This window comes from Muntiacus reevesi, chromosome 17, assembly GCF_963930625.1.
Source record: "Muntiacus reevesi chromosome 17, mMunRee1.1, whole genome shotgun sequence".
Classification (NCBI taxonomy): Eukaryota; Metazoa; Chordata; class Mammalia; order Artiodactyla; family Cervidae; genus Muntiacus; species Muntiacus reevesi.
In genome coordinates this window covers 57,672,020-57,688,014 of record NC_089265.1, presented here as the reverse complement: position 1 = coordinate 57,688,014, position 15,995 = coordinate 57,672,020, and the positions used below count along the sequence as shown (strand labels likewise).

Sequence of the window (15,995 nt, the reverse complement as noted above, 5' to 3'; positions counted from 1 at the left end):
GTCGTTTATTTGAATACTGTCAATAGTAAACACTTGAGAGGGGCGGGGAGGGAAATGTCTGGGGCAGAGCAGGGGGCCGGGGCACCTGGCCTGCTCACAGGGCGGTGGAAGCCCGGAACTTCTGGGTCAAACAGAACACGGCGGCCGTGAGGGCGGTGCACTGACGGGCCAGGAGTTTCACGCTCAGGTCGCGGTAGCCTCGCTCACAGGTCAGCCGAGCGGCCTCCACAAACTCGTGGTAGGTGTGCACCACATCCCTCAGGTTCCCCGCCGCCTCCCTGCGGTGGCCGGAGCAGCGGCGGCAGTCCGTGAGCTGCAGGCACAGGCCGGCCAGCTGGACCAGGTGCTGGAAGGTGTCCCGCACAGCGCTCTGCATCTCATCCGGCGTCTGGTCCATCCTGATCACCTGCTGACAGCTTGACAGGAGCTTTTGGGAGCCCATGCAGAGGCGGCTCCGGCTTTCGGCAAAGTGCCAGGTGCACTTCTCGGGGGGGTGTTTATTCCCATTCCCCCAGGAAGCTTCTAAAATGCCCTGTAATTCCAGCAAGCTCTCCATGAGTTGGATGAAGCCCTCAGGGATGCTAGCAGGGGCAGCTCTCAGCTTTCTGAGCGCCCTGGAGCAGTACTCCGGCCAGATGTGGCTGTTCCTCGATGGGAGCTCGGCGCTGCAGCTGTGGGCCCGGGCAGGCCTCCAGGGCAGGCTCAGCCGGTTTCCTGCAGAGGGCGGCGAGGTGAGGGGGGCTGTGGGACCTGCTTCCGAGTCTCTGCCTTCCTCCTCTGTCTCTGGCTGCAGGCCCCGGAAGCACGTGGCATAGGAAAACTGGCAGCTGCACTGCTCCATGCCCATCCTGGGGGCCCCCGTCTCATTCACACCTGCAAACCCCAAAGACGGGGCTGTCCTGAGACTGGCAGAACCTTTAGGATAGCTCTCTGGGGCAAAGCACAGAAAAGGCTTCTCAGCAGGAAGGCAGATGCTGGGCCTTTTGCCTTGGCTTTCTGGCACCGAAAAATGGTTTGAACCTTCTAGGTGGGGCTCCTCTAGGGGACACGGTAGTGGCTCTGGCAGAGAAGGCCCTGGATTCAAAGAGACCCGCTGGGGAACGTCCCCAGGGGTGGTGTCTTCCCCTGTCACATGATTAGGTGGCTCTGCCTTGACCTCCTCTAGAGAGAAGGCTGATGAAATGGTCTGGTCTCTAAGCAAGAAATCTGAATTAAAATCCAACTCTGCCAATAGTTTTTGTTCTTGGGCCTGGCAGGCTTGACCCGGAATTTCTCTGCTTTGTCCTTGGGGTTCTGTAGGGGAACTTGGTAGGGTCTGCACAGTCCCTGTAACAGGAGTCTCCAAGAAGAGGGAGGCTACCATGCCACCAGCTGGAGCACTGACACCAGTAGTCTGAGGAAGAACATCCAACCCATCCACCCTGGGGTCACCTGGATCCTTCCCAGACTCATCACGAAATGAGCTGGTGTCGTTTCTGTTGGTGTCTTCTCTACCGTATTCCAGAGAGAGTTGTCCTTGCCCCTCCTCTGCAGGCAAAGACGCCATCGTGTCTTCCGAGTTTATTCCGCACTCATCACTTTTAGGTCCGTCTCGAGAAGACAACAAAGGCTCTGTGTCCGGGGGGGCAGTTTCTGGCATATCATTTACAAACAGAGATCCCAATCCTGTTTCTAACTGAGCTCCTCCCAGCTCCAGGGTGTCTCCTTGAGCAGGAGTGTGTGGCCCCGGGCTGGCGGCCAGGCAGACGCGGTCTGGGTTCACACCAGCCCTGGAGCGGGAGGAGGCACTGCTCCCAAGCTCCGCGGTGAGCTCTCGGGGGCCGCTGTCGTTCAAGTCTTGAAACGGAGGTGAGGTCTGGGGAGGCCCTGCCTGAGTGGCACCTGGGCCGGACGAGCCTGGGTTGAGGCCGTGAGGGGTGTGTGCCGGGGAACTGGCGACACTGGAGGTCGGAGGGGCAATGCCGGAGCTCTCTTTATGGCTGGGGTCAGTCCGGAGGCGAATGGCAGAAATAGACGACACGCGAGAGTCGGTGACAGATTTGGTCTCCATGGTCTCTGGCTCCATCTCCATGACCCGGGAGGCCGGGTTTGTGCTCCTGGTCTCCCTCAGCGGAGTCAGCAGCCCCAGGGCCTTGGTCTCCAGGACGCCGGGCTCGCCCTGCACGTCTTGCAGAGAGGACACGGTCGGGGAGGGCGCGGCCAGGGCCAGGCAGGGCTCCCGGGCATAGAAGCACACGTCGCCCACGCTCTCCAAGGACGCTGACGGCGCCAGGGGAAAGGAGACCTGACAGGTGTGGTCGGTCTGCAGGAAGGACCGTCTTTTCCTCAGGGTCTTGGCGTACTTCCTCGCCCCTCCCCTTCTGCTTGGCGGTCTGCCGTCTGGCCCAGGATTCAGGCTGGCCTCAGGGCTGCAGGGGCTGGCTTCATTCTGCAATCCTGTGGCATTGGTTTCTACAGCGGAAGCAGCTCTGAGCCCTGAGAATCAAGAAAGGAAAAAGAACATGAAAAGCAGAAAAACCAAGAGACGTGTAGGCCTCGGGTTCAGGACGCAGGATGGCTGGGTCTGAATCCCAGCTGGGCCGTGTAACCTGGGGCATGTTAAACGCTGAGCTCCTGTTTCCTCTTCTGAACGGTGGGGGTGAGCACTGTGGTACATGTGCTTTGATCCTGGGTTGCCCAACATCCCGTGCCTTGTCTTTTGGTCAACTTCCCTTCAGGGGATGACATCTCTCCAACCATTATAGGCTGCTGAAACTATTAATGAAGGAGCCCTATCCATATCAGCCAAGTGGTCAGAGGTATGAGCTAGAAAGTCAGTCACAAAATTTCCTAAAAGTTCAAACTCACTGATAGAAAAAAATAAACAACAACAACAGTACAACCCATCTTTGCAGCCACGGTATCCTAACAGTACAGTGAGGAACGCTGCTGCCTAGCCTCCTGGTCTGGCCTCTGCCTGTGTCAGAACCAGGGCTTCACCTCGGCTGGCAATTCTCTAAGCCATCTGACATCCTTCCAACCCTATGTCACTTTCTCTCATTAACCCAAGTCAGGCAGTGCCAGTGATGTCCATCAACACCACTGTGGATAGATGCTTAGTCTATAGATAGATGCTGGATAGACGACTCAGTCCCTATCAGGCTCCTAGCACACGCCTGTGCCTAGCTGGTGTTCACTAAAGGAAGCCCGTGCCACCATTGTTACGATCGTCACTACAGGGTGAGCGTTCTGAAGGAGCTTTCTTTTGACAAAAAGTGACTGCGACTCTCAGTCACGGGCATGAGGGATCTTGTGCATACCGAGATGGATCTTTCTGAACGGAGAAACACTTCTATGAAGAAGTCCTGGGAACCAGCCAGAAGGAATTAGGATCACACGCTAGTGCCTGAGAATCAGAGGGCTCTTATACTTGGACTGGTTTTTTCCAACCTGGCTGAACCTTATTAAAAGCCTCATCAAATCCTACGCTGCTCCTCACACCTCTGAAATCAGAATCTCTGAGGCTGGGTCTAGGAATTTATAGTATTTGACTCAGGCCCCTTGGGTGATTTTGATGCCCAGACACCTTTTGAAGTTGCTGCTCTGCTCTAGGCCCCCTCAGCCACTGGCCAAGGGTGTTTCTGGAGCTTAAAAATGGGAGAGGCTCTCACAGTGAGTCAGCGGCCCAAGCAGACCTCGGGCCCGTGAGTCCCAGGTCTGGGCTGTCTCCCCAGCACCTCACTGACTCTCCATGAAAGAGGAAGTGTCCGATGTGGACCTTATCTCCCTGACTGGACTCCCACAAGGCAGGCCTTGACTGATGGTCTGTCTCACCCCCATCGTGCCCCCAGCACAATGGCTGGCCTAGCGGGACACGACTGGAGGCAGGGATGGCAGCTGACCGTGTTCTCTGGGGAGCAGTGCAGAACCTGGCCGTGGGTTTCTGCTAGTCAGTTAGTGAGGTCGGGGTGGATGGTGGGGAGTCCATTCGTTCATCCATCTAGCGGCAACTGCCAGGAGCTCTGGCAGGACAGAGGTGAGTGTCAGATGCTCAGCTGCCGAATCACAGAAGCTGTCGCTTTAGTGAAGGAGAGAAATATCCACACAAAGGTCACACAAATAAATATGCAGCTACAGGCAGGAAGCACCCAGGGTGTGTGACGGCGGTGGGGAGACCTCGTCCTGGCGATCTGGTTAAAATCCCCAGAGGAAGTGCATTTCCAGGTGGGGCCTGAGAGATAGAAGGGCAGCAGCCAAAGATGAGGGTAAGGAGCGTTTCAGGTGGACGGAGCGGCATGTGCAGAGGCTGGAGGTAGGAAAGAACTGGGCACTTTTAAAACTGGCAAGGAGGCCCGTGTGGCAGGAATGCAGGTTCAGGGCTCAGGGGGAAGGAGAGAGACACACCGAGGCCATGTCACAGACGGCCTTGAGAAACCTCACAGGGGCTGCCAAGGAGCTGGCCTTTCCCCCCCGGGCAGTGGGGACCACGAGAGCCCAGCGGGCAGCAGGAAGGGGCTGGCACGCAGGAGAGGACGCAGCTCCCCGCCCCTCGTGGGTCACTCCTGATGTCTGGGTGCCACTTTCCAATGTTTTTCCCCTTCAGAGTGCAGTGAGAGAGAGGGAGGGAGGGAGGGAGAGTGTATGTGTGAGTGTGAGTGTGTGTGTTGTGTGTGTGTGTAAATGGTCTGCAAGGACCTCAGGTCAGCTTTGGAAGTCATTCTATGAGGAAAGACACCCCACACTCTTTGTGGAGGAAAGAATGAGGAATCTGATCTTCCCACCTATGTCTGAGTTCCTTAAGGACCACCAGTTGCCTGCCAGTTAGGTTCTTTTTGTTTTAAGGCCTCATTTAAAGCTTCCAGGTCAACAATAGCGCAGCTGCTTCCCTCTGCTGGGGGCTCATATCAAACCTTTTCTTTCTCTGTGAATTCTGTCCATCTCACAAGGCCTGGCCCACTTGCTGCCTCTTCTGGGAAGCCTCCCCTGATTCCCACTGTGGAATTAATGCCACTCATCTCTGCCTGTCCACAGTTCTCTGAACCTCCTCGTAGCCCTTACTTGAAGTTGGGATGCCCACCTCAAAAGAGAATGCGCACCCATGCTTTACCCAAACGTTTTGCCCTCAGGCTTGCACACGGCCCTCCCTGGGGACGGAGGAGCTGCCTGCACGATGCACAGACCTGCCGGGGAGGGTGCACCGGACAGGGCGTCTGGGGGTGTGAGCTTGTCAGCGGCGTCATAGTATTCCTCGTCGGAACTGCCATCCTCCAAGGCCAGGGCTTGCAGCGCGGAGCTGGACAGGGCCTCAGACCCTCCCCGCTGGCCCGGGGCTGCTGTGCCCCCACCCTGCCGGGCAGCCGTGCTATCAGAGCTGTCACTCCCGTGGCTGGCGGGGGAGACGTTGGCACACAGGCTGTAGTAGTCAGTCCGGCTGCCCTCGTACAGCCGAGGGTCCAGCCTGAGCGCGTTCAGTTCCGGCCCCCAGCTGAAGGCCCCAGGAGCAGGACTCTCAGAAAACTCCGTCTTCTGGCTCTGAGGGTTGGCTCTCTGGGCCAGGTCCAGGAGACAGAGGAAGCCACTGGTTTCAACCCTGCTCCTCTCCTCCTGGCTGTCTGAATCAAGACTCTCCGGGAAGCCCGGCAAGCCCAGGTGGAAGAAGCCGGACCTGCTGGAGGAGCAGGCATCCAGGTCATCCTCCTCCAGGGCGTCCATGGACTCACTGGAGCCGCTGGTCCTGCAGCCGCGGCTCTCGGTGTTGGCCGAGTCGGACGCCTCGGACTCGGCACTGTCTGTTGTGCTGCTGGCCCCGCAAGTGCTTGGGCCCTTCGCAGCCACGGCAGGCGCGGAGCTGTCCCCAGGAGGCTGCTCCTCCTCTGTAAGCGGTCTGCAGGGGCCCAGCTTCGGCAGGCGCCCGTCGGAGAGGGGCTCCAGCACGCAGTCCACTTCGGACGACTCCTCGGAGTCACTGCAGGCCCTGGACTCGTAGCCTGACACAAGAGTGACGTGAGAGGATTAGGGGACTGGCAGGTGCTCGGGGTCCACCCACCCCCACTCTGCCTGCCCTCTTATTTTGCAGAGAGAACACAGGTCCAGCGGGTGACAGGCCTGGACCAGGCTACGCTGACTGACACGGGGTCCACAGAACTCCAAATTTCCACGTTCTCCACACAAGGGTCATGTCTCCTTCCCCACATCTATCTGAGCCACCTAAAGAGACAGGATTACCTCCACCTCCGAGGAGATCTATCTGTTTATGGAAACAGCTGGCTATTTAGGTGGTTTGCTACACCCCTCCTAAAAATCTCAGCTCTGTCCTGACTGGGTATCAAAATCAGGCAGGGAATCATATTAGCAAAACAACAACATATCCTTGGACCTCACCCCGATGTATTGAGTCTAATATCTAGGGAGTAAACCCTTAGAATCTGTATTTTTTACTAACTTTACAGGGGTCCTGAGGCTGCTAGGCTGGCATCATTCTGAAGCCTGGCCTAGCGACCCACTGGTGCTACAGGGCTTTTAGAAAAGTGCAAAGTGACCCACTGCTGGTACTTGGAAGGATTCATGGTGAGAGGGTTGGGGGGCGTTGAGCCAGGTCTCAAATCGCTCATGCACCATAAACCTCCAGGTGTGACCTGTTCTCAGCTTCTCTCTGGGGACTTCCCTGGCGGTCCAGTGGGTAGCGCTCCATGCTTCCACTGCAGGGGGCACGGGCTGATCCCTGGTCAGGGAACTGAGATACTGCATGCCACACACCACAGCCAAAAAAACCCCCAAACAAACAAAAACCCCCACTTCCCTCTGATCACATCACATTGTATCTAAACCTCGGACGGTTCCTCTTGCCTACAGGGAAGGACCTAAGCTCTCCTACTGAGGTTGGGGGCTCTCACAGGGTGACCCTCAGCAGCCTGGTCGCTCACTGCAGCCTTCCCCATGCTCTAGCGACCACAGAGAGCTTCTCAGCCTTCACGCCTCCATTGTGTCCCTCTGCTTCAGAGGATCACTCCTCCCCTTTTTGCCTGGGTAACGTCACCATGTTCGTCATAACCTATTTCAAACAGGTTGAAATAGGCCTCCTGTGAACACCCCGCCAGACCTCCACAATAGCATGGCTCCACGGGGTGCCATCTCAGAGGCATCATCCCTTGTTAATAAGCTGTGTTAAAGGGAATAGGTACAGGAAACTCTTCCCTTCTGAATTCTTAGTTTCCTATCAGCCAACCCCTGAGATTACTTATGCCTGTCTTATCCACATGGAGGAAATGCCATATGATGGTGCGCTGCGGAGCACCTCTCCCCACCTCCACATTCAGTGTCAGCACGTCAGGGGCTTGAAATGTTATCTTTGACAGTAAACCAAGATGTCACTTATTTGTTTAGAAAGTATAGCTGACACGGTGGGAGTGTTTATGCCATTGCCAATGTTTAGGCAATTGCTTCAAATCAGGGTTCTGTTTCATTTTGTTTCTTCCCCTGCAGAGACAGTTGTTAAACATTTATCAGCAAACCACTGGGAAGAATGCTGCATCAACAGTGCTGAAGCAAAGGCCTGGTGGAAACTAGGAAAATGTTCACCTAATCTGGCCTCCCCTACTTCATTCCTTATGTCATATGATTTTTACCTCCTATCTCCATGCACCCTGTTCTTATAAACATGTAAGGCAGAGAATGTTTATTATAATTCAAGAGAAGCAAAAGAGGCATGAGATGAGAAGTTAGATCAGCTATACTTTCTAAACAAATAAGTGACATCCTGTTTTACTGTCAAAGATAAAATACTGTGGATCTTAGAGATGATTTTAGGTAAAACTACAGGGAATCAGAGACCTTCCACAGCCTTCCTTGGCTTTATGAGACTCTCAGGTACAAAGAAATCCTCTCTATTTAGGGTTTTGGACAGATCAGCTGTTTACCAAGAAATGAATGGAGAAACAGCTCTCATCCCCTTGAGTAGAAGCCTCAGTTCCACTCAATGCACCATCCCCTTTGCAGGCTGCCTTGACCTACAAGGCAGTGAAGTGGGCCTGTCCTCACTGGGTCCAAGCCTCAGCACCTCACCTTCTTCAGCAGACACCCGGTGCACATGCTGTTTGTTTCCCGGCCAGAGGAAAATGGAGGTCACCGGGTCGACAAACAGCCTGTAGTACCCAGCAATCAGGCAGGCTAGGTCTTTTGCACTGTTGGATTCCAGCAGCAAAGTCAGAACCTTTGAAGGTAAAGAGGCTCTTAGGTGCATAAAGGGCTAAGGCTGGCAACAAGGGATACAAAGTCTGAAGGCTGGCAGCAAGCGACAGAAAGGGCAACCAGGCCATGCAGGGCCCATGAGAGATTTCAGGTAAATCCAGCCACGGTCCATAGACAGGCCCCCTGGTGTCCCGACGATATACCTGCAAGATCTGAAGTGAGCGTGCACACACACAGCCACACAAGCACTCACACATGCAGTGGTTTCCTCCCATCCAGTCTCCACAGTGTCTCCTGTCCTTCTATCCCAGCCCCAGCCCCCCATCCCAACCACCCCACCCTGCTCATTCATGCCACGGGGCCTCTCCAAGACCTGACCTTGAAAAGAAAAAGGAGCAGGATCGAGTAGAGAAGAAAGGAGAGGGGGATAAGAAGAATGAAGCACCTGTCCTGAGCATGCTGGGATTAAGTCAAAGGAAGCAGGATAGACGTAGGACCTTCCAGAGAGATACAGGAAGTACTCTATACCACTGATCTATTTTAATTGCTATCACCCCAAATCTTGGGCAGCCATTCTGGTCTAATGTGTGTGATAATACCCTCTGATGCTCCCATCTAGGTTGCTGAACCTGTCAGGAAAGTACACAGTCAAACTCAGTTTATAGAAAAAAAAAAACCTTTGAGGACCTGCCCGGGAAAATGTACCCTGTTCATTACTTTCCCTTTGATGGGACAGGATGGACAATTCCATCTCTTAAGAAAATGGTGGACAGGCGACTCTGTTAATATCCAAACTCACATAAACTACCCTCGAGTAATTTAGCCCCAGATTCCAGAAGCTGGATTCAAACTTCCTTCCCCATGCATTACCTTGACATCCTGAAGATACACTTTGACCACGCTCACTTTCTCAGACTCTTCTGTCAGCTCTACACGGCTGATGTTGGCAAACTCTGCCAACGTGGACATGATGTTGAGTTTGCTATTGATAATTTGGCTAATGCCATACTTGGCTCCAACCAGAAGAGCAATGTAGGATTCTCTGTCCTGTAACTGCAGAGGGCAGGAAGGGGAATTAGTTTCCATTCACAAGCTAGGAGAAAATACATTATACACGTAGGACATGATACCTCTCTCCGCAAACCCCTCACCACCCCTCTAGATGACCAAGTTAGGTGACAGCCTAACCTGGGCCCCATCTACAGATAAACTCAGTACAAATTTATCTCCCATAATACTCTTCACAATAGAGGATCCAACCACGGGACTTTTACCTGTTCCATAAACACAACCATATACTTTCACACCTATGTGCCTAAATTCACATTGTGCCCTCCACTTGGAATCCCTTGTTATCATTACCTACTGAAAACCCACCTTTTTTTAGAAGCTTCCATCAACACCTACTGCCCATTGAAAACGCCACCTGATTTGCTCCTCACACCAGAACAGTCCTTTTCTCTGTTGATTCCACACCACGTCCTCTGTCCTTCTCAGACAACATGGGATTAGTCTAGAACTACGATTTCTAGGACTTCTAAGCTCAGACTTCTTACTGTTATTATTTGTATGTGAGTTGCATATTCCATTAAGGTCCCTGACAACAGAGCCTGTGTATGTCTACGTCTGTACCTCCAGTGACCAGCAAGCACCCTGAGCCAGCTCAATGTAATTGGTTTCTTCTCCCAGTCCCAGGTCTTTCCTTAGACATGAAAGGTAAAGAGGAGTTGGAGACAGGAACCAGAAAGTTGGCAGAGGGCAGGATTAGCCCTAGAGAAAAGTGGGTAGTTTTTCTTGTACCTTCAAGTTTCCGTTCTGTGATCTACTGTCTCCTCTGCCATTTAGTCCACGACTTGTACAAAGACAGGACCAATTTTTCTCTTCTCCAAACAATCAGATGCACTTCCTTTCTTTGAAAACATCAATTCTCTTTTTCCATCTACACTGTTAGGTCAGCAGCCTAAGTAAATTAACCCATCACTGTAAATGACTAAGAAGCACGCCAAATCCACTGAAAGGAGCTTTGCTATTATTATTATTATTTTAAATCTCTAATTAGTAAATTGTCTGGCTTTGTGCCTGAGGGCTCTGGGGCTGAGTGGTGGGGGCAGAATTCCCTTAAGCCACATCCCACATCACCGACTGCACCAGAGCACAGAGCTCCAGGCCTAGGCTCCAAAAAGCAGACCAAGGCGGGGAATGGGTAACACAGCAGAGGACTCTTTTTCTTGCTTTCCCTTCTCAGGTCCACTCCTCACTTCTTCCCTCCTGAATGATCAGGGCCCCAGCCTCCAGTCTAACATTCTTATCTTTTCTTCATGATTTCCCTTTTTTCCTCTTCACCTTCATATGCCCAAAGCTCCAGGGTAAACTGATCACAGTATCTTGCCCTCAACATCTGGCCCAATGCAATCTTCTTGCTTTCCCTTAATCCCTTCTCCTTCCCCATTCAACCCGAAGCTGGCAGTGGTGGTCTCTGTCTTTGACTTCCTGTAATGGTCCTGTGCCTCTCATGACTCTGCTCTGCCCTGTTTGGTGCCTCGTTGCATCGTTTGAGGATGGGAACTGTGTCTCATTCAGCTCTGCCTCCCCCAGCATCTGTCAGAGGGCTGGTGTCAAGCAATGGCATGACAGATGCTGCCTGACGTCATAATGTTCACTTTCCCAGACAAATTCTAGTCCATGACAGTCCTCAGGGATTTTAGACTAAAAGATACATTGATGTTCAGAGGCTCTCTTGCATCCCTTATAAGAAGTTCTTTAATACATACCATTAAAGTAGCGTTAAAGATTTTCCCACCGTACGTCTTGAGTTCCCCAAGGATCTGTAGGTAATTTAAACGCAGCTGGGCGGCAGAAATAAGTTGCTTAAATAAGGGTGAAAAAAAAAAGAAAACAAAAAAAGACTGTTGAAGTCAGAGCTATTCATTTGCCTAAAATGCAGGCAATGTTGAAAATTCTCTCCCTGAGGTTTCACAATAGTCAGCGTGTGGTTGGCAGGGGCTGTGGCTAAATTACCTTCTGTCTGGGTTCCAGCAAGTTCTGGTTCCTCTTCATGTGGAAGCTGATGGCTTTCTTGATGTCTTTTCCTTTCATGTTTCGCAGTAAAGTTGGAGATATAAAGTTCTCGATTCCCCAATCCTTCCTGCCATGAGACATTGGAGACAAGGAGGCTCATGTCTACAGCGAACTTGACTCTAATGAAGAACGTAATTATATTTGATTCAGTAGTTATTGTTCCAAGAATACTGTAATTATGAGCTTCTTTCTCAGCAGAAGATATCTGGCTGGTCTTGTGGAGTATATGTAAATATAAAGACTGTATATGTGTGATATCTATCTACCTATTTTTTATACAAACACACACACAAACCACAAAAATGAATCGTTCTGGAATTAAACCCCATGATCATTCAAGGAGCCCATTACTCCTTACACATGTCCAGCACGGTCTCAGGGGGCAACACACAAAACATGTGAATCCCTGAGGCCATGCTTGAGGATGATGCCAGCCTAATCTCCCACCACCCCACCCAACAAACGAGTTAAAAATACAGACTCTCAGGTCCCACTCTCTAGAGATTTCATCTAGGATGTCAAGGGGAAGGCCAAGGATTTTTAAAATTTTTTTAAATATAATTCATCAGCAGGCAAAACACAGCTGAGATTTGGCAAGGAGATGAGCAAATCTGGGTGATACCACCCAGAGCAAAGTGATATTTTAAGCTAAGAATCTGGAGGTGTCAGAGCCTCAGGACTTGAAACTGCTCTACAACAGGATTTCGTTCACCGCAAATAAACTTCCAAGGCATTCTTGCTTGCAGAAGAGCTTGATGCTGAAGTTGTCAACTGATTTCCTGAGATATCCTCCCAGGAACTGGGAATTTACAAAGAGATCCTGTGTCATTCCATCTGGAGCTGGCTTGGGCCCCAGAGGGAGCATCCAGGTTCTGACCTCGCGGGAAGCCAGGGTGTGCTGGAGAGGGTGCAGAGGGAAATGAAGGGAAGACAATGGACAGGTGGGGAGGTGGGTGAGTGTCAGCTTCTTGTGGATTCTGGCCGTCCTAGCCCAGGGCCAGCCAAGTGATAAATGCAACACAGCTCTGCTGGAGGGACACGGAAGTCCCCTGCCACTCACTCTATGTACTTCAGAGAGATCTTCTGCGGCTGTGCACACGCGTAGATTCGCTCCTGGATGTGCAGGGCTGCCAGCCGGAGCGCCGAGCTGCACTTCATTTCAACCGCAAAGCGCTCCTGGAGCACATCGCTGCAGCTCTGGGAGAGATGAGATCAGAGACACTGGGAAACAAGAACACAGATTGGGTTCCTAGTGCTCTCGGGGGAAAGGCAACTTGGAGACCTGGCTCTGCCAGTTCTTGCCTGTGTGACCTTGGCTGCCCCTTTTGTCAGTAAAAACTGTAACTCTAAAGATCCTAAATGGTGTTAGAAAATGTAAAACTACATTGAGGACTAAGCTTTAAGTTCATTAATATATTGCAAATCGCCCAACATAGCAACTCAGTGCCATAAAATGAAATTCTAAGGGATAATTAGGCCTACTCTCCCCCAGACCAAGATAATCCCTACTGGGCAGTTGCTTAATTGCCTTGAGCTCATGTTCAAAATAACCCAATGTGCCATCTTTGAGAAAAACCACTGTTATTTTAGGAAGGGCAGCCCAAGTCACCTGCAGATAGAGGTATTCGAAGGCCACAGGGTCCTCTTTCAGGAGGTCCAGGGGGTCCCTGGGGACGAAACAAACCCGGAAGAGGCAGCGGCAGTCATGTGACTCCTCCCTTTCCACCACCTGCAGTGCATAAGGGAGACTCGGTTCATCTTCTGTTCTTGTTCTCCACTATTCCACAAAACAACTTAACTAAAAAAAGACAATGAAAGGTGGTCCCTAGAGATTTCAGTTTTAGTTCTTCCCAAGTCAGCACAGACCTTTGCCCTTGATTGACTTTCCCATGGGTACAAGATGTAAAAAGTTCAAAGGAACTGTTTTCCACTGACCCCATCAACCTGTTCCCCTTTCCAGAAGAAATCTCTGCATCTGGTTTCTTATATAGCCTTCCAGAGACAGTCTATGTGTATTTATGCTCCTATGAATGTACATTCCTTTATTTCCCATAAATAATAGTATACAATACATTACATGGGTATATACAATAAATAGACCCTGCACCTTACTTTTTTTTCACTTCAACTATCACAGCGGTTTAACTTGATTTCTTTTTCCAGTGCTAATGGAACAGAAGTGATTTTTTTAAAGTTTGTAAGCAGCAATGTTAGGAAATGAGTGACCACGGTAGGGATTCATCTGCAATGAGGAGCACTCGGAGCGGCTTCCACGAGCTCAGGCCTTGTTCACGCTGCTCCTCTTCTTAAAGAAGCCCCCTTTCCTTTTCCAATTACTGAAATCCTACTCATCTTTACAGTTGTACACACTCAACAAGAATTTATGGAACTGACCTGTGTTTGGCTTTTGAAAGCTGGTATAACAAATCACTGCATGGCTAAAAGACTGAGTGGTACAGATTGACTGACGGTGTTAGCCCTGTCCTGCTCAGGACAAATCTCACAGAAAGGGCTGAGACCTGGCAACAGACGCTTCCCTGACATCTCAAAGGTGGGAGGTTCAGAGGAAGGTCATCAGAGCTGGAAGCAAAAGATGGGGTCTAGTGGTTGCGTTACCTTGAGTAAATTACCTTTACCGCTCTAAGCCTCTTTCTCCTCGTCTGCAAAACGGAGGGCTGCCTAACTGTGTTCACAAACCAGGCTGAGTGAGCTCTGCGCTGTCTGCGCACAAAAAAGCACATCAAACCTGCAGATGTGCTGCACCCCGTACCCGAAGGCTGGGCCGAGGCATGCAGCTCACCCCGCCCAGATCTCCGCACGGGGAGCAGAGGCAGGTGGTACCTGCTGGATGAGCTCCTCCTCATGCAGCAGGTGCAGCCGTGAGACATTGTACTGCTCCTCCAGGACCAGCGCGAAGTACTCTGTGCTGCGGATCGACAGCTTCTCCTTCACTGTGAGGATGATGTCCTGCGGGCACAGAGGCACAGGGGTCACCGAGGAGCGGCTGGCCCTCACATTCAGGCACAGAGCGGGGAGAGCTCCCCTGGCCTCCCCTCTGCTCCTCCGTGCTGCCAGGGAGAGAAAGGCCCGTGCTGGCTGGGTCCACTGCCAATACGGGAGGCTAATCTTGATGGGCCACACGTGGGACTCCTCATCACCCCTCAGGGCCCTGTGCCCCCTGCTCTCTTCCCCTCAGGGCTCCAGCCCCCCACCCCCGTATGACCGCCCTCTCTGGCTTTACTTGGGAGGCTGGAGCTATCCCTTGGGGCCTCACACCCCTCTTCAAGGTCTCCAGATCCATCCTATCTCTGGACTCTGCACTGTCGATTGCTTACCAAACATAACCCCACCACCTGCCCTCTATGCCACTGAGGGAAATCAATCTGATGCTTCTGAACCTGTTTCTTCCTGTGAAACAGAGGATAACGATGCCCATTTAGAGGGGCTGATGGGGTGAGCCGAGAACTGATACGGGGCCACCAGAACTGCCTTGCCACACTCCCCTGGTTCACTACAGGGGCCCCTTGGCATCACAAGGTCTTTGCTGCCTCGGGGCATTCTCAATGCTGTTTCCTCTGCCTGGCACACTCCTCCTGCACTCTTCCCAAGGCCACCTCGGTCTCTGTATCTAAATGCGACTGTCCCTGTTATTCTCCATCCCGGGGTCCTGCTGATTTTCTTCATCACTATGAGATCTTCTTCAATGACAGCACTGTTCTTCAGTAATAGTACAGTGAAGTGAGTGGGCTCTAGACCTAGACTTCTACTCACTAGCCTTGTGTCCCTGGATAACACGCTTACTGTCTCCATGCCTCGGTGGTTTCATCTCTAAAATGGTCACAACAGTCACACCCCTCTCGGGGGCTGTTGTGTGCATTAAATGGCTATCCCCATACATAGCCTTTAGATGACAGGTGTCCACTGCCTGGTAGCTGCTGACATCTGTTTTTCTGCTTATTGTCATTTACCTGCTAGATGCTAGACTCCCCCAGAACCTGAGCCTCGCTTGTCTTGTACTCCATTATATCCGCAAAGCTTGGCATTCAGTGATGCTCAATAGACTTCCATTCAATGAATAAACAGTCATCATGGACTCATCATACACGTCCTGCTAGAATTTTAGATTTAGGAAGGGCCAAACCATCGGGTGCGACCTGCTCCTCACGGCTCCCCACTCTGAATCCTCCTCCTGCTTTCTCCATCACCCCCCATAACTAACCAGTGACTAGGTCCTAAAGTTTATTCACCTCCAAAACTCAACAGCATCAATTCAATGCCTACTGTGTGCTGGCCATGACGGAGAGCCCCTCTCATGGCTCCGTCCACTCTCTCCATTCTCCATCTGGCTTGAGCACACACACTTCTCCTGGCTTTGTTGAGTCACGTCCTAAGGACTCCCCTGCTACCCTGTCTGGCCTCCACCCTACGTCTAGAGCAGAGGTGGGAAACCAAATCCAGCCCATTGCTTGTTTTTGTGATTACAGTCATGTGGGAACACAGCCTCACACATTCTCTACAGTGGCAGAGGTGAGTAACCGTGACAGAAGCCCCCGGCCCATAAAACCTACCGCATTCATTACCTGGCTCTTTACAGAAAGAGTTTGCTGACCCTTGACCTAGAGGAACATGTCTAAGCCTTGTATTGCTCATGCTCTCCCTGGCTCAAGAATATTCAGTGCCTCCTCCATCATGGCCCACTAACCCAAATCCAGATCCCTCAGCTTAACATTAAAGGTTCTCAAGTATCAGGT

General features: G+C 51.7%; 1 protein-coding gene across 1 annotated transcript in view; it reads right to left on the bottom strand.

The window, feature by feature from the left end:
• Positions 1–94: 94 nt before the first annotated feature.
• The window catches only part of FRMPD1 (FERM and PDZ domain containing 1), a 45,902-nt gene continuing 30,001 nt past the window's right edge, over positions 95–15,995 (bottom strand). Inside the window, exons 7-15 of the mRNA XM_065908394.1 lie at positions 14,086–14,211; positions 12,854–12,973; positions 12,305–12,441; positions 11,185–11,311; positions 10,938–11,033; positions 9,037–9,219; positions 8,041–8,188; positions 5,178–5,966; positions 95–2,475 (exon numbers count right to left, since the gene is read on the bottom strand). Of these exons, the coding sequence (XP_065764466.1) occupies positions 95–2,475; positions 5,178–5,966; positions 8,041–8,188; positions 9,037–9,219; positions 10,938–11,033; positions 11,185–11,311; positions 12,305–12,441; positions 12,854–12,973; positions 14,086–14,211 (4,107 nt within the window). The remainder of the gene's footprint in view (positions 2,476–5,177; positions 5,967–8,040; positions 8,189–9,036; positions 9,220–10,937; positions 11,034–11,184; positions 11,312–12,304; positions 12,442–12,853; positions 12,974–14,085; positions 14,212–15,995) is intronic.